The sequence below is a fragment of the Varanus komodoensis genome, unplaced genomic scaffold, assembly GCF_004798865.1.
Source record: "Varanus komodoensis strain SLA01 unplaced genomic scaffold, ASM479886v1 scaffold49, whole genome shotgun sequence".
NCBI lineage: Eukaryota > Metazoa > Chordata > Lepidosauria > Squamata > Varanidae > Varanus > Varanus komodoensis.
The window spans coordinates 3,562,493-3,590,405 of record NW_025336072.1 but is presented as its reverse complement, the minus strand read 5'-3'; the positions used below and the strand labels follow the sequence as shown (position 1 = coordinate 3,590,405).

Genomic DNA, 27,913 nt, shown 5'->3' with positions numbered 1-27,913 from the left:
TTTTAGGTTCTGCTGCGGTACTTTAACAGAAACAAGAAGAACGATCGTTTGATCATAGCAAAATTTCAAAGGAACCCAAACATCCATACGAAGCAGATATTTCATTTGAGAAACAAACATTTCTCAAATGAATGTGTTTAAAAACAGACCTAATTCATCTCCAGTGGTCCTACTTCTAAGTACTTGTTTTATCTGAAAGCTCCCTAAATCTGCTGAAAACACTTGGCGCTGCAGCTTGGGTTCTCACTGTTGTTTTGCTCATGGCTCCCTTCTGTGCCTCATTTACCTCTGTGACCCTCCTCATAGTCACTGTTAGCTGGAAAAAAGTACTTTACCATCTGGACTGTATTTTTAAATCTAAACTGTATTGTATAGCTGGTTTCTAAGGAATATAAACTTTCACGTATTATAGGCTGTCTTTTTTATTAAGATATTTATTGTAAACTGTAGTAATTTTCAATATCTATGCTGCTGAAATTAGCACAGAGAATGGTATGTGAGGATTATAACAAATGAATTATATGCTTGGCAGTTAAGTTCGGATGGCTCCCTCAGAAGCTTATTCTGGCGCCCTGGAAATATGGCATGTCCCCATGGGTGACCATGATGTCACTGATGTGAAGCAACCTAAGTTATGTATCTGACAACATTTAATGATGAAGCAATGCAAAGTGGGGAGAGAACCCCCATTTTAGGATAGTAAGATCCATTTTTCATGCCCTTTCTGACTTCTTGGCTATTTTTTTTCAAGCCCTACACAAACCCTGGTCACAGAGAAAGTATCTATAGCAGGGGTTCTCAAACTTTTTCAATGGGGGGCCAGTTGAAAGGTGGTGGCAGCAGGCACGTTCATGCAGGGAAGGCAGGCGTGATCGCGGCCATCTCCCCCCCCCCCCAGCACAACTGTGATCGTGCCCATCTTCCCTGCGCAAGCATGACCGCGATCACGGCCATCTCCCTACTGAGTGCTCCTGCCCCAGCTCCGAACAAGTCCAAAAGCTCTGAGGTAGGCCGGATAAATTAGCATGGCTGGCCAGATACGGCCTCTGGGCAGTAGTTTGAGGACTCATGATCTATAGAAATAGCTAAGGTCCTTGTAGACAAGGTTCTTATTGCCTCATTCATGGAACTTTGAAGAAAGTCCAGACCTTATCTTCTTCCATTTGCAACATTCCTTTCTGATTGATGCTTCTATTTGTAGGGCTGTATTCCAGTAATAGCAACCATTCCATTAAAAAACAAAAAACAGCACCCCTACACTAGTCCAGCTTCTAAGCCCTCTGAGAAAGGACTTGGTTGTACAGATTGTTTTCCTGACAAGGACTTTCTGAAGTGCATTATAAGCCTTCAGTCACTGTGAGTTATAGTATCTTTCAGAACATATAACAGGCCCTTTTCAGCTCAGAAGCCATTAGTTTTATAAGTATGTTCAGCTATTCCAACTCTTCACAAAGCAATATGCATCATTTATTGGATAAAATGCATCACTTAAAAGCATAAACAACAGTGGTGTTCAGCAGGCTCTAAATGCCAAATCTTGCAGCAACTTCTTTAAGGCAGAGAAACAAACAAAATGTTTAGCTTCCACAGATACTCTGAGGCCATTCATGACTGGCAAGCCACAACATCCTCCCTGTTCCCCCCCCCCCTGCAATCACCATCTGTATTTATAGGTTTATGGCTGGTTGACAGTCTGAAGATTATCACTAATCTGTGAATCCCCCCCCACTCCAGATCATACTGTACTGTGCCAAATTCATTGTACCAGAACCAAGATGTAAGGCCCCTATTTCTTGGGTTGTCAGCTTTTGATTTCAAAAATACCGGTTCCCTGGATGGGGCAAGAGACAGGACAGAATTTTGTAGGGTTTTATTTTATTGACTGCTTATACTCCAATAGTGGCTAACATGGTTTATTGACTAGGTTAGAAAAAGACTGAGTGCAAATTGTCTCATATAGCTGCAGAATGCTGACATTTCAGGTTCAAAAGGACCTGCACTCACTTTCTCACATGGGGGCATTAAAAGGCAGCCATTTATCTGAATGTCTTGTATGTTTGTTGCACTTTGCTTCCTCCTCAGTACAGACTGTACTTGGACAAAGTGAAGCATTAAAATGTTGCACTTTGCTATCTACCTAAAGTAAAGGATTATTTCTTGCCTCAGGTCTAAAATATAACTTCACTTTGTCTTCTCCATGCATGCATGCTATGGCACATGTCATAAATCTTCATGCTTCAGAAGTGAAGCAACTGAATCTGTATATTACAGTAGCTTAAAAATGGTTTTATTTTGACACATAATTCAGGCCACTTCTTATTTTTGCATTATTTTAAAAATGCACTAATACATATTTAATTCCACAGGGAATTTACTTCAGGAAGAACCTTTGCACTTCAGGAAGTAACTTCACTGCCTTGTGTTGCATATCCCTTTGTTATGTCACTCCGTGAACCTTTCCAGAAATGGGTTGAAAACCATTATGTAGCTACCTTAAGGCACTATTGTCTTCTTAGTACAGTGTCATTTGCTGCTAGAGGTAACTAGACCAAGTAGTTGCTGCACATTCCAGATGACATGTCAGATATTCAAAATGCACCTTGCATATATAATTTCAGTGAGATTCTTCTTGTTTGCCTTTAGGGGACATAACCTTAAATATAACTCTTTACATTCGTCACCCCATTTTTTCATTTTTCTTTATGTCTTATTTTTTATTCAGGGAAAATCTGGAAGTGTTTGTGGGTGACTGACTTTATCTTATAAATTCTTTATGTAAGTGACAGATCTGTAGGCCTAGTTTACATGTTCAGTTTTACTCGGCCTTTAGCAGCAAGGTTTAGGCAGAAGTACCATGAAATTCCCCATAGTACATCACTGCAGCAAGACAGATTTTTTCTGCAATATAAAGTTTTCCCAAACTTTCTTAACCCACCATATTTAGAATAAAGGTATTAAACCTAAAACATGTACACTGTCATCACATATCTTTCTACTCAGAAGTAAGCTCCATTGAGTTCAATAAAATTATTCCCTGGTAAGTGGGTCTAGGATTAAAGGTTTATCTTAAAAGTATCAACAAGTTCTATTTAACTCAATAGATATGTCTTCTGAGGCATAGGATCATCCTGAAAAGCAAGAATAACTATCCACTTTCAACCTGTACAGTACAAACTACTCAGACCCTTCAGCATAAATTACAGAGCCATCCCATACATACAATTTCATGAGTCATGAAAGAAGAGTTTCTGTTTTAATTTTGATATACTTTCTTCATTTCTGCAATGACATCTTGGCCAGCCATAACACTAGGACTTTTCAAGAATGATTCCAACACCACTTCTTTGCTCTTTTTGTTTAATGTAACATCCAGCCTGAAAGAGACTCACAAAGCTTGCTGACTGTTTGGTAACCTTTTGCTCATTCCTAATAAAGTTATTAGGACTTCAGGTGGCGCAGTGGTTTAAACCGCTGTGCTGCTGGGCTGGTTGATTGAAAGGTCACCGGTTCGAATCTGCACAACAGGGTGAGTTCCCGTTGCTCCGTCCCAGTTCCTGCCAGCCTTGCAGTTCGAAAGCATGCAAATGCAAGTAGATAAAAAGGTACCACTTCGGTGGGCAGGTAACAACGTTCTGTGCACTTCAATGTTTAGTCATGCTGGCCACATGGCCACGGAGACTGTCTGTGGACAAACGCTGGCTCCCTTGGCTAGGAAACAGAGATGAGCACCACCCCCTAGAGTCAGGCATGACTGGACTTAATGTCAAGGGGAAACCTTTACCTTTAATAAAGTTATTATTCTGCTGATCTTTTGATTTTTTTTTTTAATGTTCCAATGGACCAACATGGTTGAAAGCATTTTATAAATTCACTGTAAAGCTTTGTCTTTCTGACCTCCTTCATTGTAAAATCATGAGTTAACTCCCCAAAGTCAATTTGTCTGTTAAGTTTATATTTGGTAAATAATATAGGAGGAGAGCTCTGCTCAGCTATACTGAAGTTTTTTATGAACTTGCTTTCTGAGGTGTCTTTCAGGTTCTGGCAGTCATTCAACAGTGTGCAAAACCGGAAACAAAGTAGGGCCATTCACTTTACTGAAAATTAGTTGCAGTTGTGTGTGTGTGTGTGTGTGTGTGTGTGTGTTTAATCTCATTTAGAAAGGTACATGGAATAGTTCATACTCTTTTCAAAAAGTAGACTTGAAGATTTGTTTGTTTCAAATGTAACATTTCACATAGGAAATTCTCAGAAAGATGTATAACATACTTGTGAACTACTAAACTAGACAGATTCACGTTTTTGGCCTGTAAATTTTATCAGCAGCAGAGTTCCTAATTCTCATGTTGTATTGTTCCTCCTACTTGCTTAAGCACCATGAACTCGGGGACTGGTAGTTCTTGAGAGATGGGTGTCCTTCCCATAGGGAAGCACAGCTATGTCTTCTAAACTAGAAGTCCTAGTTACACAGGCACACACACTCAGCTCTGCAGGAGACCCTGAGCCAGCAATCCAGTATTTTGCTTGTTCTGCTTCAGTGCTGCTTCTGATTGGCAGCTGGTGATATTACATGGACGATGGATGTTGGGAAATAAGTCTCCAAAAATTCCCTCAAGCACATTCTACAGTTTAGCCTAAGGATGCTGGAGGACTTCATTATTCCACATATGCCAGCTGATACATGGATTAGAACAAATTTATCCTTTGGCCACACCTCCCAGAAGTTTCCAACACAGTTCACTGTTCTAAAACAATTATCCAGTTATGTGGAAATCTGTATTTAGGTTAAAATGCATCCCAAACCAGATTTTATGAAAAATGTTAGATTCGTGTGGATTTTTATGCAGGTTTTAGAAAAGATAATTGCAGATTGATGTAGACATGAGATGGAATTATTTATGAATGGATACATGTGAAACTGACACAGACTTGACATCTGACTAAATTCATGGATGATATCAAAGTGGGGGCGGTGGCCACAACTGAGGAGCAGGTGATGCAGATCCAGAAGGATCTGGACAGACTGTAGAAGTGGGCAGGGAACAATAGGATGGCATTCAATGTGGATAAGTGCAAGATCTTGCACTTGGGACACAGGAATATGGGTCACAGGTACAGGATGGAGGACATGTGTCTGGAAAGCAGCACTTGTGAAAGGAATCTTGGGGTACTTGTTGACAGCAGGCTGAACATGAGGCAGCAGTGCGATGCAGCAGTTAAGAAGGCAATTACCACCCTTGAATGTATAGCCAGAAGCATAGCATTCATATCTAGGGGGGGCTCTACATGACTCTGGTGTACTCACAACTGGAGTACTACATCCCGTTCTGACTCCACATTATAGGAGAGGCATAGCTATGTTAGAATAGGTTCAGCACAGGGTCACAAAAATGGTAACCGAGCTGGGAGGGATGACATACGAGAGATTGAGGGAACTGGGTCTTTTCAGCCTGGAGAAGAGAAGACTCTGAGGTGATCTTTTAGCAACATAGGCATGTGAGGGGGTGTCATGTGGAGTAGGGCCATGACCTGTTCTTTTCTGCAGTGGAGGGCAGGACGTGTTCAAATGGGGCAAAGCTCAAGGGACCGTACTTCAGGTTGGAAATCAGGAAGTACTTCCTGATGGTTAGGACCCCTAGGTTATGGAATGGGCTTCCAAGATGGTTGAGGCCCCATCAGTGAGGGTGCTCAAGGAAAGATTGGGCAACCACATGTTGGGGATTAGATGAGTGGAGCTGGCTGGAGCTGGGGGTCAGACTAAATGGCCTGGGAGGCACCTTCTGACTTTTTTTCTGTGTTTCTATAGGCTGGTCTATATTTATTCTCATTTTTATCTCTCATAGTAATGGAGCCTGGAGTAGGTGTCCCAGGATCTCTGTGGCCCAGAGAGCAGTTTCAGCACTGCTTCATTGAAAATAAGACAGATATACATATACCTATAGTTTTGGTGGCCAAATCTATAATGGTACACATATCTAGGACACATGTTCTGCGTATTATATCAGAAATGTTTCATGTGAACGTCAGTGAATTATGCAGAAGGAATGTTCCTAAGAAGTTGAATGAATAAAATTGGTCTTCACTTTCTCCATCTATTTTTCTTCATCTCTGCCATGTGTGCACACCGTGCCATGGTGCCTGTGCATGCACAAGCAGCTGCCTGATTTGATGGGAGCGCACACTCAGGTAGCCAGGATGGGATTGTTGTGAAATCTCAGCATGTCCAAGCAGTAGAGCAAGCCCAGGGAATGTCTGAGAAGATAGAGGGGAAGGAGTTGACACTTAGAGCTGATGAGAACCTAGTGGATCCACCCACGGGAATGGGGAAATGGGGAAGAGGAGGAGGGGTTGAAAGTTCAGGTTGATGGGAGCCTCAGTGGTGAGGATGTGGAACTAGAGGGTGGATAGGTCTCAAAGCAGGGGAATGGGAAAAGAGAGCTCTGTCATTTCTCAGACATAGAAGTCCCTCCTCCCGAAGAGGTGGTGCCAGCTGCCAGGCAACAGCACCGGCAGGAGGTTCAATTGGATAAAAAACAGGAAGAGTGTAGTTGGGAATGATTTTACAGTAGTCCGCCCTCAGGAACAAAATGCCAAAGGGATTATAAAGAAGCAAGGGAATGATGGATATCAGAGAGGGCTCAACATTTCACTCTGGTTCTGGAGAAGTGTGTTTATTCAGGAGGAGAACCACAGCTCATGACAACCGCAGAAATCAGCTATTGTGGGTTTTGAGTGCTTTGGTTTGTGTGTGTAAGATATTATACAATTGTAAAAATTTTATTTGTTGCTAAGCAACAGGTTTCCTGCTTTTCAAAAAAGCTAAAGTTGTTGCATTGCATGATCTGTCTGTTTAAATATGAGAAAAATGTCTAACCATTTAGCACTTTTTAGACTCCAATTTCAGACTGAATGCCAGATATGATTTTGTGCTGATCCAAAACATAACAGCTTGCTTTTTTTCCTTTGACGTTTATGTGTGTGCATGCACACATGCATGTGCATGTGCGTGCACATGTGTGCTTGTGTAGAATGAGAAAGTTTGTTGATGCTTTGAATTGCTGTCAGAATAGAAATCTACCATTTTGAGATGTGATAGCATCCTTTGCTATGTTCTCCACTTTCAAATATAAAGCTCAAGTTATAAAAAAGCAATTGCCAGCTATCTTTTGTTGAAACTGAAAATAAGCACAAAATCTGCTTACATTCTACTTTACTGCTATACAATTGTGCATTGTTTAATCTTGGAAATCATCTTTGCTCCTTAACTATTTGCAGTGAAATGGGGTGGGGGGGGAGATGATTTCCAAGATTAAAGCAATCCACAGTATTGCATGTTGAAAGCAAAATATGCCTTGCAAAGACAGATAATAAACTGTTCTGTTATGGGTTTAATTATTCAAAAGAAATATCTAGATTAAATTTTTACATGCACACCACCAGTCACTGCAAATCTGATTGAAACCTAATGCTCTCTGATGAAGGATTGAATGCTTTGCCTCTGGAGTGAGCTGGCAGGCACAATTCTATCAACTGGAACTTGCTGCTTGAAAACCCCAAGTGCACACGCACTGCGTGTGCGTGCATGTGTCCATCCAGGTCTCAGTTACTTTAGCACCATGAAATATTTTAAAAATCACAATTAAAAGCATTTTCCAACTTCACAAACTTAGGACATAATACTATGGCTAGTAGGCACTGTCTGGTCAACCATAGCAAAAATCCAAGGTTCTTTGTGGTATTCTGCATTGCACATATGGGCTCTGCACACATGTGTGCAGCCCCTTTGAGAAGATACCAAATTTGATTAATTATTATTCAGCAGTAGCCTGAATAATAGGCTTGCCCAGCGTGAGGGAGAGGTGCCCACTGAGACCTCAGTTCTTCTTCGACTGCCATCATGAGTGCATCAGAAAGTTTTTCTTTTGCTACTTACTTTGCAAATGTTGCCTCTTCAGTCCTTCTCTAACCATCTATTCCCGGTACCAGGAGTATGGGATCAGTATAGGTAGAAAATCAGTTGGATCTAACTAGGCTCCAGTGTGACCTTTCATGTCAGGAATTGAAAGATGCCCAGCGTTCCTTGTAAAAATCGGCTTTGAATTCACGCCTGTATGGAGGAGTCTGCAACTGACATCAGTGATCAGGGAGAAAGCTCAGTACCAGTGTCTATCATCTGTACCCTTTAAACCTCCTGATGCACCCCTGGAGAAAAGAGCTAAACCGGGAAAGATTAAAAAGGCGGCAAAGAAAAATAAGGCACCAAAATTGCCCAGTCTTACTAAGGGCAAGATGGCAGCAAACACGCCAAAAAACACTGCAACATGCCACTCTCTGCTGGCCTTCCATGCACCAAGTACACTGTGCCTGAGCAAGAGCCAGCTCCACAATTTTGCTGCCTTGAGTGGCAAACAGAATGGAGCGACTTTCTCATTTCATGTATTGAGCTAGAAGGTAAATCAGCACTGGCAATTGCCTCACTGTGCCTAATGGTGAGCTATCATCTAGTGTTTGGCATCTTTTAGAAAACAAGACTCTTTTGTGTGGCAGGGGATATATAGAAACTCATCTGGCTCAAAAACTAGAGAGAAAAAAACCAGTAACTATGGGATAGACTTTTGATTTCTTCCCAAATAATTGACCTCAATTCTTGCCCAGTGGGACTTTTGAGTCCGCTCTTACCCCTGCAGCCAGGCATGCACATCCCAAATCCGGATTAGTGGGATCCCTCGACCCTCCAGAGCGGATGTGGGAGGAGGTGACAAGGAAGGGGGATATCCTTTGTATCAGAAGTTCTCTCTCAGTGGATATAGCTCAAAGCCCTCTCCCATCCTTGTTAAAAATTCAAAGATTTATTCACGTCAGGAAATTATTACAAGGGATCTGGATTTAGCCTTAATAATTTTACTGATACCATATAGATTTAGCAGTAATTTCAGGTCTCATCCTTATATACATAGGATGCATCAGCTTGTGCTATTGCATGGAAGAACATCATGGTGGCTGGACAATACACATAGGTGCAAAGGCATAAAGCTTCTGAGAGTGGGGCACATAACCATCTTGACAGTTTGCTCCATGAGTGCAGTTTCAAGTGGGGCTGTTAGGATTATATGAGACACTTTTTCATTCATTTTTATCAGGATTTACCCAGTTTGTACTTTTCAGATACATTAGGAATTTTTAGTGGTATTGTAGTGCCTGACATACTAACATGTCACATGATGCTCATTGCAGCCCATCCTCATCAAACTATCTCTGCCATTATACCTGGGCCAGTTATATCATGACTTTATATATATATATATATTGCATTTTTCCCACAGAAGGTATTTCAGAATATATTGTAGCACTGCTAAGTTTGTAGTACTGTCCTGCAGGGGAGAGGGAGCTGTTTCAATGTGTTTAGGGTGGGCAATGGCACAGCAAGAGGAAATGCTTAAATGACAGACTGATCAGGCTTCATTGTTTTTCTGCCTCTCCCACCAGTTTTCTGCCACTCTGCTTCACTCTCTAGCTTGGCCAGAGAAGTGGACAGTAAATACAACCCCCCATTATTCTTTGAAGAAGAAGAATGGATTTGGCATGTCTCTCCAAGCCTTCCTGACTGGCTCCTTTGGCCTCTTGCCTCATAAGAACAACTAACTGAGATCACATTATCTTCAGTGGAGTGTACATGTGGGAGAGGAGCTGCCCTTATTTGCTTTTGGATGGAGGGGAAAGAGAGTGCTGATCATGCTTGCTTTACCCCATGAGGAGCATTGCAGCAAGCTGCAGCACACCCTCTCCTCCTCTCCTCTCCTCTCCTCTCCTCTCCTCTCCTCTCCTCCTCTGATTGTTTTTGTGCAGGGACAGAAGGAGTTGCTGTTTTTTTCAGGTATGTATGTATGGATGAGACTATGTCCTTTTCTTTTTTGTACTTTCACCTAGTTATGGGTTAAAAAAACAGAACAAAACAACTTTTATTCTTAACGGGCTGTTTCTCTGCACAGATCATCTTTCCAACTCCTCTTATTTGTATGTGACAAAAGATCACATTTTCAACACTCTGGAAATTATGTTGTATTCACTAGCATGTGCTCCAACTGTGCTAAATGTGTTTTGTATTAATACCATGAATGTACTTCTTCATAAATATAGGGTCTCTAGTGTACATCTTCTCATGGACTCAGGCTGGGATGAGCTGTAAGATGGAATTTGGGAATTCTTCTTCGTGGTCTCTGTGCATCACACATAATGGGTACTGTGCCTGCGCAGAGCCTGTTGCCGGCCAGAATACCCAAGCTGCAACGGTTTTTGGCGGGAACTCCGCACCCCTCCCCCTTGGTACTATATAAGGCAGAGCGCCCGCCATTTTCCTCAATCTTCTTTCGATCGCTAATCGCATTGCCTCGAGCCATTACCTTGTCTTCTCGTATCTGTTTGTTCTAAATCGTTTTTTCTCCCAGTTGCATCCAAGTTACTTCTCCTTGTTTCCAGTTAATTCTTTCCTCTTTCTATATAATATATATATAGTTAGTATATTTCTTCTCTTTCCTCTCTTTCTTCCCTTACTTTGCTATCCCTTCAGCAATGGCTCAGCGTGCGGCATTTCGAAAGTGTTCTAAATGCGGGGCTAAAATGTCCCCAGTGGACCCTCTGCCTCCTTTGTTTAGGAGAAGGGCATCACACGGATAAGTGCAGACATTGCCTGGCCTTTACCAAACAGGCCAGGAAAAATCGAGAGAACAGGCTGAGAAAGATCCTCTGGGATCAAGCTTTGCAGGCCTCTGATGAGCTTGCCGCTCAATATATGTCGGCCAGGCCTTCTATGGTAACCTCCCCTCGACCATCCGGGGGAGCGGCTTCCAAGGAGCTCTCTCGCTCCTCCCACTCCTTGTGCAAACAAAAGGAGAAACGGAAGCATTCCGACCACGGGGATCCGTTGGTCCTGAAAAAGGCCAAAAAGGACAAGTCAGGCAAGGCCACTAAGAAGCGCAGATCCACTTCAGAACCATAAAGGGACTCGAACCTGACTATCTTACCGGTCCCGATGGCACCTTCGGTCCCGACAACCTCGGCACCGACACCGAGAGAAATGATGCAAGTTACGCTGCCAGGATCTCCACAGAGGGTTGAGCCTGTGGACCCGATTATGCTACATCCACCCGAACTGATCATTCATGGGTCGATGTCCGACTGGGAGATCCATGATTCCCCCCCGAGGTCCTTGCCGTGCTGCCAACCGGCCCATTCACCAACCCCAATGCCATCCTCCCCGGAGGCTTCCAGGAGGACTATGGTGATAGAACATGACAGACAATGGCGTTCATTGGGACAATCCACTAGGTCATGGGTTCCGATCCCATATGAAGGACCAGACGCATCTCAGCCTCAGTACTGGGGGCCACCCCCATTCGGCTACTACATGCCTAGGGATGATGCCCGTTGGTCCCGACAATCTAGAGAGAGGGTGCCATCTACCTTGGCCCCGATGACCTCCCTCCATCCTTCTTCTCTGGCGCATTCATCCTCTAGTCCGCCCTATCCATATGATTCTGAATCAGAGGACTCCGATGACTGTTCTACATCTCCAGTGGCAGTCATCTCCACCCAGGGACCTGGGTCACCAGAGGAGTCCTACGCTACCTTCGGGGAGCTTATGGGCCGACTCACAAGAGCTTTGGAGAAAGAGGTTGAGCATCACCAAATACAAATAAGGACAACTTCTATGACATTGTCCGCAAAGAACAGTCATCGGAAATCACCATTCCGTTGATTATGACTTTGCGGGAGGCTATGGAAGAGACATGGACCTTCCCCGACGAACCTCAGTCAATCTCGCAGAGGTATGAGTCCATGTACAAGGTCAGAGAACAGGACAGCCCCTTCCTTCTGCGACACCCAAAGCCCAAGTCGATTGTGGTTGAATCATCTCAAGGGCGGGACAATAGAGAACACTCGGTCCCCAAGGATAGAGAAGGACGGAATATCAACCTCATGGCGAGGCAAATTTACGCAGCAATGGGACTGGGCCTGAGAATTTCAAATTACGAAGCAACGATGGCGAGGTATCAGTACTTTCTGATGCAGTGACTGGACTTGATTACCTCATCCATCCCAGAACAACAACATGATCTTGTCCGTGTTTTCATTCGAGAGGCGTTGCAGCTGGTGATACAGCAGCTCACCACAGCCGGCTATCACGTTGACTGCAATTCTCACGCCCTAGTGGGCTCGGTTGCTCTCCAGACGCATGCCTGGCTACGTTCGTGCAACTTCCCGGAAGAAACTAAGAAATGGATCAAAGGAATGCCGTTCGATGGTTCGGGCCTCTTCCATGATCGGACAGACCACAAGCTCGAGCATATCTATAATGCTCGAGCCACCGCCAGGAAAATGGAAATCCCCGACTCGAACTGTCGTAAGTGGCAGCAACCTAGATATCATAGATACCAGCCCTACCATCAGTACCAGCCGCGCCAGCAACAGATTCCTCAGTGGCAACAGCGAAACCGCTCACAACCGGCTGCCTGATATCGACAGGGCCGCCGTCACCAGCCTGCCGATAAGAGGCAGTGTTGACAGGCACCGCGAACCCATCTTCTCTCTCCTTCTACACCCCTCCCCCCTCCCTACGGGAGCCGGCTACAAAGCTGACTCCCTCTTTGGGAGACCTTCACATCTGACAAATGGGTCCTCTCCGTAGTTGAATCTGGATACCGAATCGAGTTTGATGTCGTTCCTCCTTTGGGACCGATCTCATACACGGCACCATCAAAAATCTTTAGAGAAGAAGTATCTCAATTACTCCAGAAGGGAGCAATCTGCCAAATTTTGCACTCTGATGGACTCTGCGGTTTCTACTCGAGATATTTTTATTATTATAATTATTATTATAATTATAATTATTATTAGAACATTTCTATGCCGCCCCTTGCTGAAGCCTCGGGGTGGCTTACAACACAATAAAATACAATACAATACAAAAATAACAATATAAAATTAAAATTAATAATATAAAATAAATAAATAAAAAATAAAAAAATATAAACGATATAAAAGAAAAGTTATAAAAGAAAAGAAAAGAAGAAAAGGAAAGAAAAGAAGTCGCCCTGGCCAGATGAATAAGTGAATATTGTTAACAATTAAAATGACGTTTAAATAAAAAGGTCTTCACCTGGCGCTGAAAAACAAATAACGACGGCACCAGGCGGACCTCTCTGGGGAGCACATTCCATAGATTGGGCGCCACTGCAGAAAAAGCCCTCCTCCGAGTACCTACCCTCCTAATTACTTTCACAGAGGGTTCCCGGAGAAGGGCCTCTCCCGCAGATCTCAAGGGGCGGTCGGGCATATATGGATGTAAGCGCTCCTTCAGGTAACCAGGTCCCAAGCCGTTTAGGGCTTTATAGGTCATAACCAACACCTTGAATTGGGCCCGGACTTCAATGGGAAGCCAGTGAAACTGTCGGAGGACTGGAGTCATGTGAACATAACGCCCCGTCCCTGTCAGCAACCTGGCAGCTCTATTTTGAACCAACTGAAGTATCCGGACCGTCTTCAAGGGAAGCCCTACGTAAAGCGCGTTACAGAAGTCAAGGCGGGAAGTCACCAGCGCGTGTGTCACCGTCACCAGGCAGTCGTACTCCAGGTAGGGGCGCAGCTGATTAATCAGCCGAAGCTGAAGCAAAGCGCTCCTCGCCACCGCTGTCACCTGAGCTTCCAATGAAAGCTCCGGGTCAAGGAGTACTCCTAAGCTGCGGACCTTGTCCCTAAGAGGGAGTGCAACCCCATTCAGGGCCAGGTCAAATCCACCCTCTCTGAAGCCCGATCCACCAACCAACAGGACCTCCGTCTTGTCTGGATTGAGCTTCAGTTTATTGGCTCTCATCCAACCCATAACCTCGGCCAAGCACCGGTTCAGCACAGCCACTGCCTCACCTGGATTAGTGGAAAACGAGAGGTAGAGCTGGGTATCATCAGCGTACTGATGATTCCGTAGCCCACACCTCCTGATGACCTCTCCCAGCGGTTTCATATAGATGTTAAACAGCAAAGGGGACAAAATGTACCCCTGTGGTACTCCATGGCATAGCTGCCATGGCGCAGAGCCATAGTCCCCCAGCCCTACCTTCTGGAATCGGCCGTTGAGATAGGAGCGGAACCACTGCAAAGCAGTGCCTCCGACTCCCAATCCCACTAGCCTATCCAGAAGGATACCATGGTCGATGGTATCGAAAGCTGCTGAGAGGTCCAGAAGAACCAACAGGGATGCACTCCCCCTGTCCTTCTCCCTGCACAGGTCATCGTACAGGGCTACCAAGGCAGATTCAGTACCGTACCCGGGTCTGAAGCCGGACTGAAATGGGTCCAGATAATCAGTTTCATCCAGGAGTGCTTGGAGTTGTCCCGCCACCACCCGCTCTAACACCTTGCCCAGAAACGGGATGTTGGCCACTGGTCTATAGTTAGTGGCCATCTCTGGATCCAGTGACGCTTTCTTCAGGACCGGACGGACTACCACCTCCTTTAAAGGGGCAGGCACCCGACCCTCCCTCAGAGAAGCATTAACCACTTCCAAGATCCAGGTCCCAATCCCGTGCTTGGAATTATTTAATAACCAAGACGGGCAAGGGTCCAATAGGCAAGTGGTGGGACGTACTCGTCCAAGCACCTTGTCCACATCATCGGGCCGCAATAACTGAAATTCATCCAATAATTCTGGACCAAACGGCCGCATTGGCGTCTCCCCAGAAACCTCTGATTCATTAGTGGAGTCCAGCTCGTGACGAATCTGAGCGATTTTCTCCCTGAAATGCCTGGCAAAGTCGTCACAGCGGGCCTTTGAGGGTGGAACCGGATCTTCCTTGGGACCTGGGTGAACCAGGCCTTGCACCACCTGAAAAAGCTCCGCCGGACGGCATTGTGAGGAGGCAATGGAATCGGAAAAAATCTTCTTTTTCGCCGCCTTCACCGCCACAGCATAGGCCTGATAGTGGGCTTTCAAGTGTGTTCGGTCAGATTCATCCTGTGAGTTCCTGCACCTATGCTCTAGCCATCTCCCAACCTGCTTCATCGCTCACAATTCAGGTGTATACCAAGGGGAAGAGCGGGCTCTGCCTGGTGGTAGAGGACGCTTAGGAGCGATCGTGTCCACAGCCCTGGTCATCTCCCTGTTCCACAATTCGACCAGAGCCTCGACAGGAGCACCAGTCTTGTCAGCCGGAAACTCCCCCAGGGCCTTCAGGAATCCATCTGGATCCATCCGGCTCCGGGGGCGGACCCACACAATTGGATCTGCACCCTTACAGAGGGAGAGGTCGCTCTCGAGCACAAACCTCACCAGGAAGTGATCTGACCATGACAGGGGAGTCAAACATAAATTCCTCACCCTCAGACCACCCTCTTCCTGCCCCGTCGAGAAAAACAGGTCCAGAGTGTGTCCATGTTCATGGGTTGGGCCGGAGACATGTTGAGACAGCCCCATGGCTGTCATGGAGGCCATGACGTCCTGAGCCGCCCCGGTTAGACCAGACTCAGCATGGAGTCTCCCAGGACCAACATCCTGGGGGTCCTCAACACCAGGTCCGAGACAGTCTCCGTCTGCTCAGGCAGGGAGACTGTTGGGCAGAAGGGTGCGTGGTACACCAACAGAATCCCCAATCTGTCTCGTTCGCCCAACACCAAGTACAGGCACTCCAGCCCTGGCCTCGAAGGAACCGGAAGTCCCGTGAGAGAGATGGAGGCTCGGTAAACCAATGCGACCCCCCCTCCCCTCCCCTCTGGGCGTGAACAGTGCTGAACCAGATACCCAGGCGGGCACAGTTGAGAGAGGGCAACATCCCCCCCCCCTCTCCCACCCAGGTCTCCGTTATGCAAGCCAGGTCGGCTCCCTCATCCACAATCAAGTCATGGATGAGGGAAGATTTATTATTGACCGACCTGGCATTGAGCAGCAGCACCGTCAGGCCTGAGGGGCGGTTGACAAGGCTGCCTGGCACCCTCTGGGTGGGGGAAGAACCAGAAAGAGGGACAGGTGTCAGCCATCTGTCCCTCCTTCTTCTACACGGACACGTTAAGCCCCCACTGCTGTTACGTCCATTGCCCATGACCACGTCAATGGCAGCACCCGCACGCTCCCCAGGAAACATAAACGTCGAAATGGCCCGGGACGACTCCATAAAAACAGATTAAACAGGGTAAAACTATAAAGCAGTTACAAAAAAAGAAGAGAAGAGAAGAAAGAGAGGGGGAAAAAAATCCCCCTTCCCTAATATACAACGGCAGATGGGTCAATTTCAACCAAAGCCCCTGGCCAGCCCAGCCCCCTGCTCGGCCCCCGAACGGCTCCCAAACGGCGGCGACCGCCCTTCAGCCGCCGGCCGCGCTTTGAGTCCACAGGGCGCTTCCAAAGCCCCGCCCGGTCCCGCACGCGCTCAGCTGTGCGGGGGGGGCGGGGCAACCCAAACCGGACCTGCGTGCTGGCCGGTGGTACTGGCCTCCGTCGGCGGCGCGGCAGTGTGCAGCTGTTTGCGCATGAAGGTCCTTCCTTCCTGCAGCGTGGGGGAGCCACGGTACCGAAGAGAGATGGTGGCTTACGCCCCATACTCGATCTAAGAGGCCTTAACACCTTTATCACGACTAGAAAATTCCATCTGACTACCCTACAAAACATTCTCCCCCTGCTAGAGAGAGATGATTGGTTCACATCTATCGACTTGAAGGATGCCTATTTTCATTTTGGCATCCACCTGTTTTTTAGGAGGTTTCTCCGATTCATGGTCGGTCCCAACATTTTTGAATATAATGTACTCCCTTTCGGACTTGCCACAGCCCCTAGGGTATTCACAAAATGCATGGCTCTGATATGTGCTCACCTTCACCAACGAGGACTCCAAATTTACCCATATTTGGACAATTGGCTTATAGTTTCTTCTTCTTCTCAGGACCGACTTGTAGCAGATTTTCATGCCACTTGCGCTCTTCTGGAAGACTTGGGACTCCTTATTAATCCTGTCTCACTCCTTCACAGGTCATCAAGTTTATAGGGGCACAACTCAATTCAGTTCGAGCCCGGGCATATTTATCATGAACCTCTATGGACAGACTTTGCTCATTGGGTCCAAAGAAGTGGACGGGTTCGGGCATTACTCATACAAAAATTGTTGGGCCATATGGCATCCACAATCGTCGTAGTTCCCAATGCCAGACATAGAATGCAGCCACTTCAGCTGTGGTTCAATGCAGCCTTTCAGCCCCTCCACTATTCACCAAGACGGCTTCTTCTTCCGCCCGCTTCAGTTCACCAGATGCTAACTTGGTGGATGGACCCGTAAATCTCACGGTCAGCGTCCCATTTCACCAGCGACAGCCTTCCATCTCGCTCCACACTGATGCGTCCCTCACAGGATGGGGAGCACACTGCTCCAACTTACCGACACAAGCACCTGGCAAGCACATGAGAGAGTAAATCACATCAACTTCCTCAAGTTACTGGCAGTGTTCAAAGCATTATGATCATTCGAGCCCATGCTTCAAAACCGGTCGGTACAGGTAGCCTCTGACAACACAGTTACCGTATTTTACCTGAACAAACAGGGCGGTACGAAATCAGTACCGCTAGCTCAGCTATGCATGCAGATATGGGATTGGTGGAATCCAGGGGGATTTCACTAATGGCAATCCATCTTGCGGGGATTCACAACCAGGAGGCAGACACCCTGAGCAGGAAGATGTCGTCAACCCACAAGTGGGAACTGGATGATCGAGTGTGCAGAGATCTTTTTACCCAGTGGGGTACCCCGACTCTAGACCTGTTCGCGACAGCGTCAAATTCGAAGTGCATGACCTACAGTTCCAGGGCGGGAATCGGTCCGAATTCATTAGGGGATGTATTCATGGTGAGTTGGTTGGATTCATTCCTGTATGCTTATCCACCAATCCCGTTGATCACTCGCACTCTGGAAAAAGCTGCTCGGGACCGGGCACACCTGATTCTCATTACTCCATGGTGGCCCCGCCAGCCCTGGTTCTCGACCGCTCTCAGGCTGTCAAGACACATGTTTTGTCGCCTGCCATGAATTCCTCACCTGATTTCGCAGGGGAAGGGGACAGTCCTTCACCCCGACTTCAGTACCCTCAATCTTACCGCGTGGCTCCTGCACTAGCTGTTATAGTCGATCCCGACTTTCTTCCACAAAATTCCTCGATCCCGACGCCAGAACATCAGTCGGTACTGTGAGAACTGCCCGATTAGCTTCCAATGCTACATCATGGCGAGAGCTCGACTTTATGTTACAATCCGCCCTTCGACCGTCTACTCGCCGATCGTGTGAGGCGAAATGGAAACGCTTTACCGCATTTGCAGAAACTAATCATTTTAACCCAGAATTAGCTTCCATTGATAATATCCTCCACTTTCTGCTCTCTATACATCAGTTGGGACTTAAACCTACGTCGATTAAAGTCTATATTGCAGCTATATCACACTTCCCTTTCGGGTTCATCTGTGTTCTCCCATGCACTCATCCGGCGATTCCTTAAGGGGCTACAAAACCTCCAACCTCCAATCTGACCATCGGTACCGACTTGGAGTTTGTCTGTAGTCCTCCACGCACTCACTAGAGCTCCCTTTGAACCTCTCGTGACGACAGACCTGAGACTGCTATCTTGGAAAGTAGCCTTCTTGGTCGCCATAACGTCAGTGAGAAGGGCAAGTGAAATTGCCCTCCGTGTGGATCCACCTTATCTTAATTTCTCTAAGGAGAAAGTAGTGCTCCATACCGATCCGGCGTTCCTCCCCAAGGTGGCCACACCGTTCCACATCAACCAGGACATTGTGGTTCCAGCATTCTTCCCATCCCCGTCCACGCCAATAGAGAAATCTCTTCACTCCCTTGATGTGCACCGATGCTTAGCTTTCTATCGGTCACATACAGAAAGCTTCAGAAAGACTAAACATCTGTTCATCAGGTACTCCGACCCTGATAAAGGCGCACCTCTTTCTGCACAGAGACTATCAAAATGGATAGTCCAGACTATTGAACTGGCCTATAAACTGGCGAAAATGGACCTTCCTGTGATGCCCAGGGGCCATTCCACTAGGGCCATGGCAGCCTCGTCAGCCTTCTTGTCAGGCGTTCCGCTGCTGGATATCTGTAAAGCGGCTACATGGACAACTCCCTGTACCTTTACCAAACACTACAGGCTTGATGTCTGGGTCAGGCAGGACTGCTCCTTTGGACGGGCTGTCCTATCATCCATCCTTCACTGATGACACCGACCCACCTCCGGTGAGTGAAGCTTATTAATCACCCATTATGTGTGATGCACAGAGACCATGAAGAAGAAAGTCAGGTTACTTACTTGTAACTGTCGTTCTTCGAGTGGTCATCTGTGCAGTCACACAACCTGCCCTCCGGCCCCACTAGGTGTTGAGGGACGGGACAGTAGTCTTTCTTTCTAGTGACTTCTCTGATGAGTGGTACGCTCCGCTAGGGGATGATTTACCAGTCTCCAGAGACTGAGGAAAATGGTGGACGCTCTGCCTTATATAGCACCAAGGGGGAGGGGTGCGGAGTTCCTGCCAAAAACCGTTGCAGCTTGGGTATTCTGGCCGGCAACAGGCTCTGCGCAGGTGCAGCACCCATTATGTGTGACTGCACAGATGACCACTCGAAGAACGACAGGTACAGGTAAGTAACCTGACTATTTTTGTTGAGCTCAGATTTTGCTGATTCACACATCCCTTGGTGCAATATAGTTATAATAAGGCTGTGAAGCACTAATGCACACAAGGAATGCAGGAAGCATACTTTTGCTTGGTCAGGCCACTGGTCTGTTTAGTTTAGTACTGTCTACATTCGTGATGGCAGCTCTTCAGTGTTTCAGGCAGGGCTCTTTCCAAACCCTACCTAGAAATGCCAGGGACTGAACATGGGACCTTCTTCATGCAAACCACAAAGTCTGAAATATTCCTGCAACTTTAGTGCTAGTATCTTCAGAGACTGGAGCTTACTCTATTAATTCTCAACAAGATAAAGTACTAATATGCTCCTATTATGCTGCACTCTTTATCAGAATTAAGAAGATGCATGGATTCCTGTCCTGTCTACCTGTGTTCTTTTCCAAGCTTATTTTTGCATGGGCTAACTGGGTCCCAAATTCATCTTTCTGTATACACATAGAGCAGAGACCATACTAAATTATCAAAGATTGCTTATTGTATCTGAAATCTGTGCATCAGATTCACAGATCTAGTTTCCTAAAAGTAAACTTTGATAACTTACTATGGCATTTTAGAGAAACAAATCCCTTTCCGTGAGTTTTCTTTTAAAATAACCTATTTAAAAACATGGTGTCCTTCAAGTTCCTGTGTTGCATTATTCTTCCCAAGTGTACAGTTGCACTTCAGGAACTGTCCTAATGTGTTTGAATAGAAGCTGAATAGGTGGAATGTATTTTACTCTGCGTTTCCTTTTGTTAAATCTATCCAATATATGAAAATATACGTGACAGTACCCCTTTAAAAAAAAAAAAAAAAAGCCATAGTGAGTAGGGTGGGATTGGGACTGGTTAAGTATATGGGGAAGAAGTAGTCCTTAACATTTTCCTCGTCCATCACTATTGCTTCTTTTCATATTAATTTTATTTATTTAAATCTTACTGTTTCCCCTGCAGGGAATCCAGAGCAGCTTACATTATCCTCTCTCCATTTTATCCACACAACCCTGTGAAATAGCTTAGGCTAAAAGTCAATGAGTGGCCCAAGGTCTGCCAGTGAACTTCTTGGCTGAGTGAGGGCTAGAACTCAGATCTCCTTTTTCCCCCCCAGATTGCCTTTCAAAAATATTTGAAAAGTTACAGTTGTATTATTTGGAGGAGGAAAATGGCTAGGAGTAATGGTTAAAGTACTTCTCTATGCTGCTTTTTCACTCCAAATCACTTCCTGAAGAATCCTTTCAAGCTCAGAAGGAGCAACTGCCCTGTTTGCATGTAACAGGTTTGGCTGTTAATCTCCACAAGCTGGTCAAAGTAAAACTATTTTCGGCTTTATCCCCACATTGAAGTTCTTTTTCCATTTCACCTTCTGTTTTTAGGCTTAAGTAAGTCTACTTGCATGAGGAAGTAACCAAAGCACGCTTAAAACAAATATACAAAAAGAAAAACTAGCTACTTTTATCCGAGTTCTGGGATGCCTGATATATTGCTGGTATTTTATTTCTTTATGCAAAGAGGGTTGTTCATTCTATTAAATAAGCATAAAGGGAGATGGCACTGCAGAATATAATGTGGCATTTCTTTCTACTGAGGACCTTCTATAGGATGGAAACCAATAATATTCTTGGTAGTCCCCTGATAGGAGCTCAGCCCCTTATTGTGCCTCCTGTAAAGGATTTGCAACTTCTGGCTTTTTGATAGCTGAAAAGAGTTCATTTGTCTGTTTCATGTTAGATCCTATAATCATCTCTGCAGGCAGTTAGCTTTTGCTTCAAGATGTGCAAGACCCATGCATGAATCTCCTGAGGTTCTTTAGAACAGAAGCAGAACACCCAGACAGCATCCTAAGGGAGAAAAACATGCCTTTGTTTTCTTTATTTGGTGTCTCTGTTATTGTACATACTTATTTCAAGGTTTCATTTTTTTGGCAGGGGTTTTCTGATTAAGGTGAAATTTGAACCAGAGGTTTCCCTGCTCAAAGCTTACCCTGCATTAATTCTCCTTTTACTATTACCAAAGGAGATAATATTTAGTAGATGAAGAGTCAACTTTCCCTTACCACTGACTATCTAGAATTGTCCTTTTCCTCCTGCTGCCTGAAACTGAGGTAAAAAGTTCCTCCAAGGCAGGGGTCCCTGACCCCCATCCCCCCCCCCCCCGGTACCGGTCTCTGGCCTGTTAAGAACCAACCCACACAGCAAGACTCTAACTTCGAATGATTTAGAGTTCACTGCAATTTGAACAATGCTTCTAAATTTGAACTGTGAGCAAAGTGAAAAAAATGCAGTTGCAGCAAAAACATCGATTGTGTGCCCAAGTTGAAAAAAATATATTGCAATAAAAGACACTCTGTCTCAGTGTCTTGTCTTGAATCCCATTCGGCTTGAATTGATTCAGGATATCGAGGCAGCCCTGAGTGCAACTAAAGATACTCAAGAACGATGGGGAAAGTGTGTTTGAAGCAAGGGGGAGCATTTGAGGGGGATTAATGGCAATGTGTCTTTTATTGTAATTTTTTTAAAATTTAAACATCCACTGTTTTTTATAACATCTCATATGTAATCTCAAGCTTAATCCATTTCAGGAGGCTATATTTGATGTTTAAATTTATCAAAATGGGTATTGTTTAGGGTCTGAGAACTTTCACTTTCTGTTATTTCTAATAGGAAAAATTAATTCAGACTTCAAACAATTCAGAGTTCAAATGGCCTCTTGAAACGAATTATATTCGAAGTATGAGACACCACTGTAATGCCCTTGAATCATCCTGAAACCACCACCACCGCCATCTTTGGAAAAATTGTCTTCCATGAAACTGGTCCCTGGTGCCAAACAGGTTGGGACCACTGCTCTAAGGAACATGCCAGGCCTCAAGTTCAAGAGAGAGTAAAATTCCTAATTTTAGAGCTATAGTACTGGGGGAAGGAAAGGTCTTTCTCATATTCTTTTGCTACAAGTGATTCCATTTGTTTTAATGTATCGACTCCTTGTCATGTAGGCAGTTGGGACATGATCATTCACTTATATTCTGAAAGACGGCTGCTTGCACCACACAAACAAATCTGTAACATTTGTTGGTGTGCCAATCTTGCTTTAAGGCAGAGAGAAGACTCAATCAGGAATTCTAATTTGCATACTGGACCTCCCTAAGTTGACCAAGCAACTATCCAATCCTGATGAAGTAGGCACGCTAAATGCTAAAGCAGCATCTCAAGGATCTGGGTAGCCATAGCAGGCAGACTCTTTTTGTTTTATTTTATTTTATTTTATTTTATTTTGTTTTTTGTTTTGTTTTGTTTCGGCTCAAACTGATTCTGCACACTTTTGAAGTGCTTCAGCTTGTGTCCTGGAAAAGCCAGAAATAGCCACTGGCCTAAGCCTTAATTCAGCAGTTTAATGTTACTATGATATTCTAGTTAATCTTAATACCAGATGGTCAGACATATTAGGCGGAAAACACTATATAGGGACATGCAGTGATGAGGGGTGAGAATATGGACAAACAGGGAAATTGTATGTTAATCCTGGATTATTACTTGTTGTTTGAAAGATGTAATATGATTGAGGAAAACATGTGGAGTTTACAATTAAAACAATCACTTCACTTTCTCACTGGTGCACATTTTTCCTTTCCATGATGCCCAGTTCTCCTCTGCATCAGAGTTTGAACACTGGGACTATACCTGTGCTGTCTAGAACTCCACTGTAGGCCCATGTGGGTGATATTGGAAGTCACTTTATAATAAGTAGCTGCTGGCCTTTATGTCCACATTAGCAACTAAAAGTTTTAACAACATAGAGACATGAGCGTTACAACACGAGAGAGTGCACACACAAAAATTTTGTCCCCCTGTTCTTCCATGAGGTTTTATCCTCATATTATGCTACTGTGGCTTTCACACTTTAAAGCAGCAAGACTCCTATGCATGGTTTTCTGACTCATAAAGGGAATACAGTACAGAAACTGAATACACTCAATATATATATGCAAACTATCAGAAATATTTTATATAGCCATGATTAATCTAAGAAGGGCAAGTGAGTTTCAGCACATTTTTAAAAAGTATTTCTGAACTCGCAGGTTGATTATTTTGTATGAATTAGTGATCTGAGTTTTCATCTATGCATCAACATAGACTTTCAAATACTGGTTCAAGTTCTGATTGGGGGCGGAAATGGAGTTAGACCTAGCTCCATTTAAAAAAAAAAAAAGACTTGCAGTGCAGCAGTATACATATTTACTTGGAAGTGATGGTGCTTATTCCTAATTGTCCATAAGATTATGTTCTCATGCCTGAATTAAGTGGGAGTACATTTTAATATTGATTAATGTATGAATATACTGCAGGGGTGAGAAAGTTTTGGCTATCCAGATGTTATTGTACTGTGACTCCCATCAGCCATAAGCAACATAGCCAGTGATGAGGGATGATGGGAGCTGTGGCCTTCTGGATGTGTTGGGCTACCAGTTCCTTTGTCTGATATACTAAATATAGTAATCGGAGAGATGGAGAAGTGATTTAGTTCAGGTTTCAGTTCAGATACAGTTTGACTTTCTAGCTCTGAGGCCTGACTGTCTGCTGTAAAAGTTTTGTGAGACAGAAAAGCCAAACCAAAGTGATTGCCCATTATTACCATTTTCTAGTTCTGAAAATGGAATATTTGCTTAAGTGTCATGGTAACATGTAGAATAAACATTCTATCCTACATCAGGACTCACTGATATGCTTCAGCCAGAGTAGTAAAAGGCTGAAGGACTGTATTATCTATTCAGAGGCATCCAGGTTCTTTAACGGTGACTATTCAACTTCCTTTACATCTTCTGTTTATTTTCTTGTGTGGTTTCTAAATCTTAAGTGAAATATGATCCATGAAACCTATGAAGGTGAGCTTCTACTCTCCCCGCATGGCTTTTATTATTTATAAAGTACCCCAAGACTTCTAAACATCTGACAGACTGAGAAATATGTAGACAGACTTGGAGTACAGGATCGTTAGTATTCACAGAGTATCCTTAAGAGCAGTGCAGAGCTGTGCCATAAGGTAGCTTAGTTTTCCATGGAGATTGTAGATTCAATAATGGGAAACAAAAGCAATAGAGGATTAAGTAATTTATTGTTTGCCTCCCATGAATCCCAGATACAGATTTGGAGGCTCACATCATATGTTCTCTTTCCTGTATCAAGATTAACTTCATACTGGGGAACTATCAGTAGGTAGTTATGAATATTATTGCACACCAGCAGAGTTGGACCAAGCCATTTTCTCCCTGAGGGGAAGCAGGAAATCCCATTCCTCCCACACAAGGCCAACCAAACTAATTTGGAACCCCAGAAAAGAATCCCACAAGTTCCTTTCCCTCCACTGGGGTATCTGTCAGCAATAATACCTTAAATGTTTGCTGCCCGAGGCATCTAAAATAAGTTGCCCAAGTCTGCCACCTTAGGAAAATTGTTTAAAATTATGCCATACTTTTCATACTATTGAAAGAGTTTATAAATAGTCTAGTCAAGATTCAGTTTCTTACAATTTATGCTGGGATGCTCCAGATTTAGGTAATGCAGAGGATGGATTTAGGACTACATGTTCAGGATTAGAGGGCTTCAAGGAACTGACTGATCTCAGTGCAGCCCTGATATTGACTCAACTATTCATTTTCCCTGTTATATACAGACTACACTGCAAGTGAACTGACACCGTAGAAATGGGTTCTTCAAACAATGGGTTGCTTCCAATGTTAGTTTAGCTTAGCTGCCATTCATTTCATTACAGCTTAGTAGGACTAACACAGGATACAACTCAAAGAAGATGAAATGGTAAATTGACTTTTCATGGTAAAGATAAGATTCTGAAACAACTGCAAGCAATTCAGCAATGTTGCATACAGTAGGGTGAGGGGGGAAATAGGTGTGGTTGCAAATCAGTTTAACCTGGAAGAGCCTTTGGATGAGGTGAAAGTAAGGACTGGGGCTCCATAGCAGTGCATATGCTTTATAGAGAGAAGGTTCCAGACTTCCTTTCCTTTGCGCAGGAGATGGAGATGTTGAGGTTTAAGGCAGCACTCCTCTGTGCAAGAGCCCTTGCAGAGAACAGCATAAAACACTGTCCTTGATGGACTGTGATCCTATATACGCTTACCTGGGAGTAAGTCTAATTAAAAGCAGAGGGCCTTACTTCTGACTAGACACATCTTAGACTGCACTGTAAAGCTCTGACAAGCATAAAGCAACTTCATGTTTCCAGTTACATTATTATTCAGGCACAAACCTTGAAACAAAGCCCATCCACTGAGAAACTTTTAAGAAAAAAGAATCTCCTTACTCACTTAGAAATGACCACAGAGGCTTCCCAGTGGGATTCTAACTACTTCACATATGAGCAAAGAGATTCCACAATTTCTGAGACAAATGCCTGTCAGATCATGTCTGCCAGTCAATGGCACTCTTCTGTCTGGAAATGAACATTTTTTTCTTTTGCTGTACTCTTATGTTATTGCAAGGAACTTGCTATCTTTTCTCCTCTTTTCTAGGAAAAAGAGGAAATCAGTATGGAGCTGACTCTTGGGAAGCAAGCAGACCTGTTCATTATAATAGAACAGCAACGAAAGAGTCAGGCTTCACAAAGGTAAAGGAAAAAAAGCAGTAGCAGCTTCAATTTAGCCCCCGTAAGCCAAATGCATAGTTAAAAAACTATCATTTATCTGTATGCAGCATGTTGCTATTTGTTTTGTGTTTAGTCAGATTTTACTTGCTCAGCAAAAAAAGTCCAAGTAAAGTGGCAGCTAAGATGTTACAGTTTTGTAGGCAGCATATTCATTAATTCATAAATTTTCCATGTTGTTGGGAAAGATAAAACACTAGATATGCTTGAAAGAAAAAACACATTCTTGAAAAACATCACTGGCCCAATATTGCAAGTAAGGGGGACTTTGCAGATTTTCCAGAGCATGACATACCTTGCAGATAAACAAAGCTGATGGGTTCACCATGTTGCACAAAATCTTCTAAGGTTCAAATTCCAACAATGGCATTTTATCATGAGGAGTCTTCTCTTTTCTCAAAGACAGTTCTGAGGTAGCCTTTAGAGCTCAGCTCCATGGCAGATGCAAAGCAAATAACGTATAGTATTAAACACAAAAAAACTTGTGTACTTGTCCTTTCATACACAATTACACTGGTACAACTGGAACTGCTGCCTGCTTCTTTCCTAGGCTATTCTAATCTGGGTGATCATGGGACCCACCACAGGTACAACAGGAAGCTAGTGCTTCTAGAGTGACTGGAAACAAGCCAAAATGGAACAGGTCAACTGATCTTGCAGAAGAACCTCTATTAATTTGTCCCAATTTGAAAACAAACATTCTGCCCCCTTTCTTGTTGCACTCGTGATGGGTGCCACTGGTGCAACATACACAGTAGAAGCACAACTGTAACATTCAGTGCTGTTCCAAGTGTCCTGCAGATCAGGAGAAAAAGAAGGAACCAGCCGGGTTAAGTACTATAATTGCCCTCTGCTGTTGCTGCTTCTCTAGTATTGTGTCCTTCCACCTTTCAGCAGAAGCAATTAATATCAAGCTTCTTCTGAGCAAGAATGAAAGAAGAACAAGAAAAAATAATCACTAATTTGAATGGCCTTTTTTGAAAATAATGATCATCATCATCATCATAGTTCTTGTTCTTATTTATCACATGTAAGGTGATTCACCTTGTCAGCTGAAGAATGGGGCAAATGCTTTAAATACTTAACTATTGTGCTGATGCAAAACTTTGGCAAAGTGCACCTGCAGCTATACTGATGCACAGCTCCACCACACAACAAGGATTCACCAGTAATCTTTTCAAGGCCAAAGGGAGATCTGTCTTCACAGTTGGCTTAAGGTAGTATATAAATGCATCAGAAGCTCACAGCAGTCCTCCATCTCCTCTCTTCATGCCTTCCCCCATCTCCTGTTTTCTTCTTAAAGGATCACTGGAGATGAAATAATTATGTTGCTCATCCTGACTTGTACAGGCTGAGACAGGTTCCTTGGGTAGCAAAGCAAGTGAATAGGTCGAAAATCACCTTGCCATTTATCTGTCCCTCAGAGAAAGTTTCTAAATGCTTCAGCCAACTGGGAAACTGCACAAAGTCAGCCTTTATTCATGTGAGTGCTAGATCAGTTACCTGCTAGCAGCCTTACTACTGGTTGGGCCTAGCTTCTTCTTTGTAGGACAGGATG

The 27,913-nt window shown here is 44.3% G+C and overlaps 1 protein-coding gene across 1 annotated transcript in view; it reads left to right on the top strand.

The window, feature by feature from the left end:
* The window catches only part of CUNH10orf90 (chromosome unknown C10orf90 homolog), a 125,543-nt gene that overhangs the window by 23,333 nt on the left and 74,297 nt on the right, over window positions 1–27,913 (top strand). Inside the window, exon 2 of the mRNA XM_044445663.1 lies at window positions 26,225–26,319. Coding sequence (XP_044301598.1) covers window positions 26,225–26,319 — 95 coding nt within the window. The remainder of the gene's footprint in view (window positions 1–26,224; window positions 26,320–27,913) is intronic.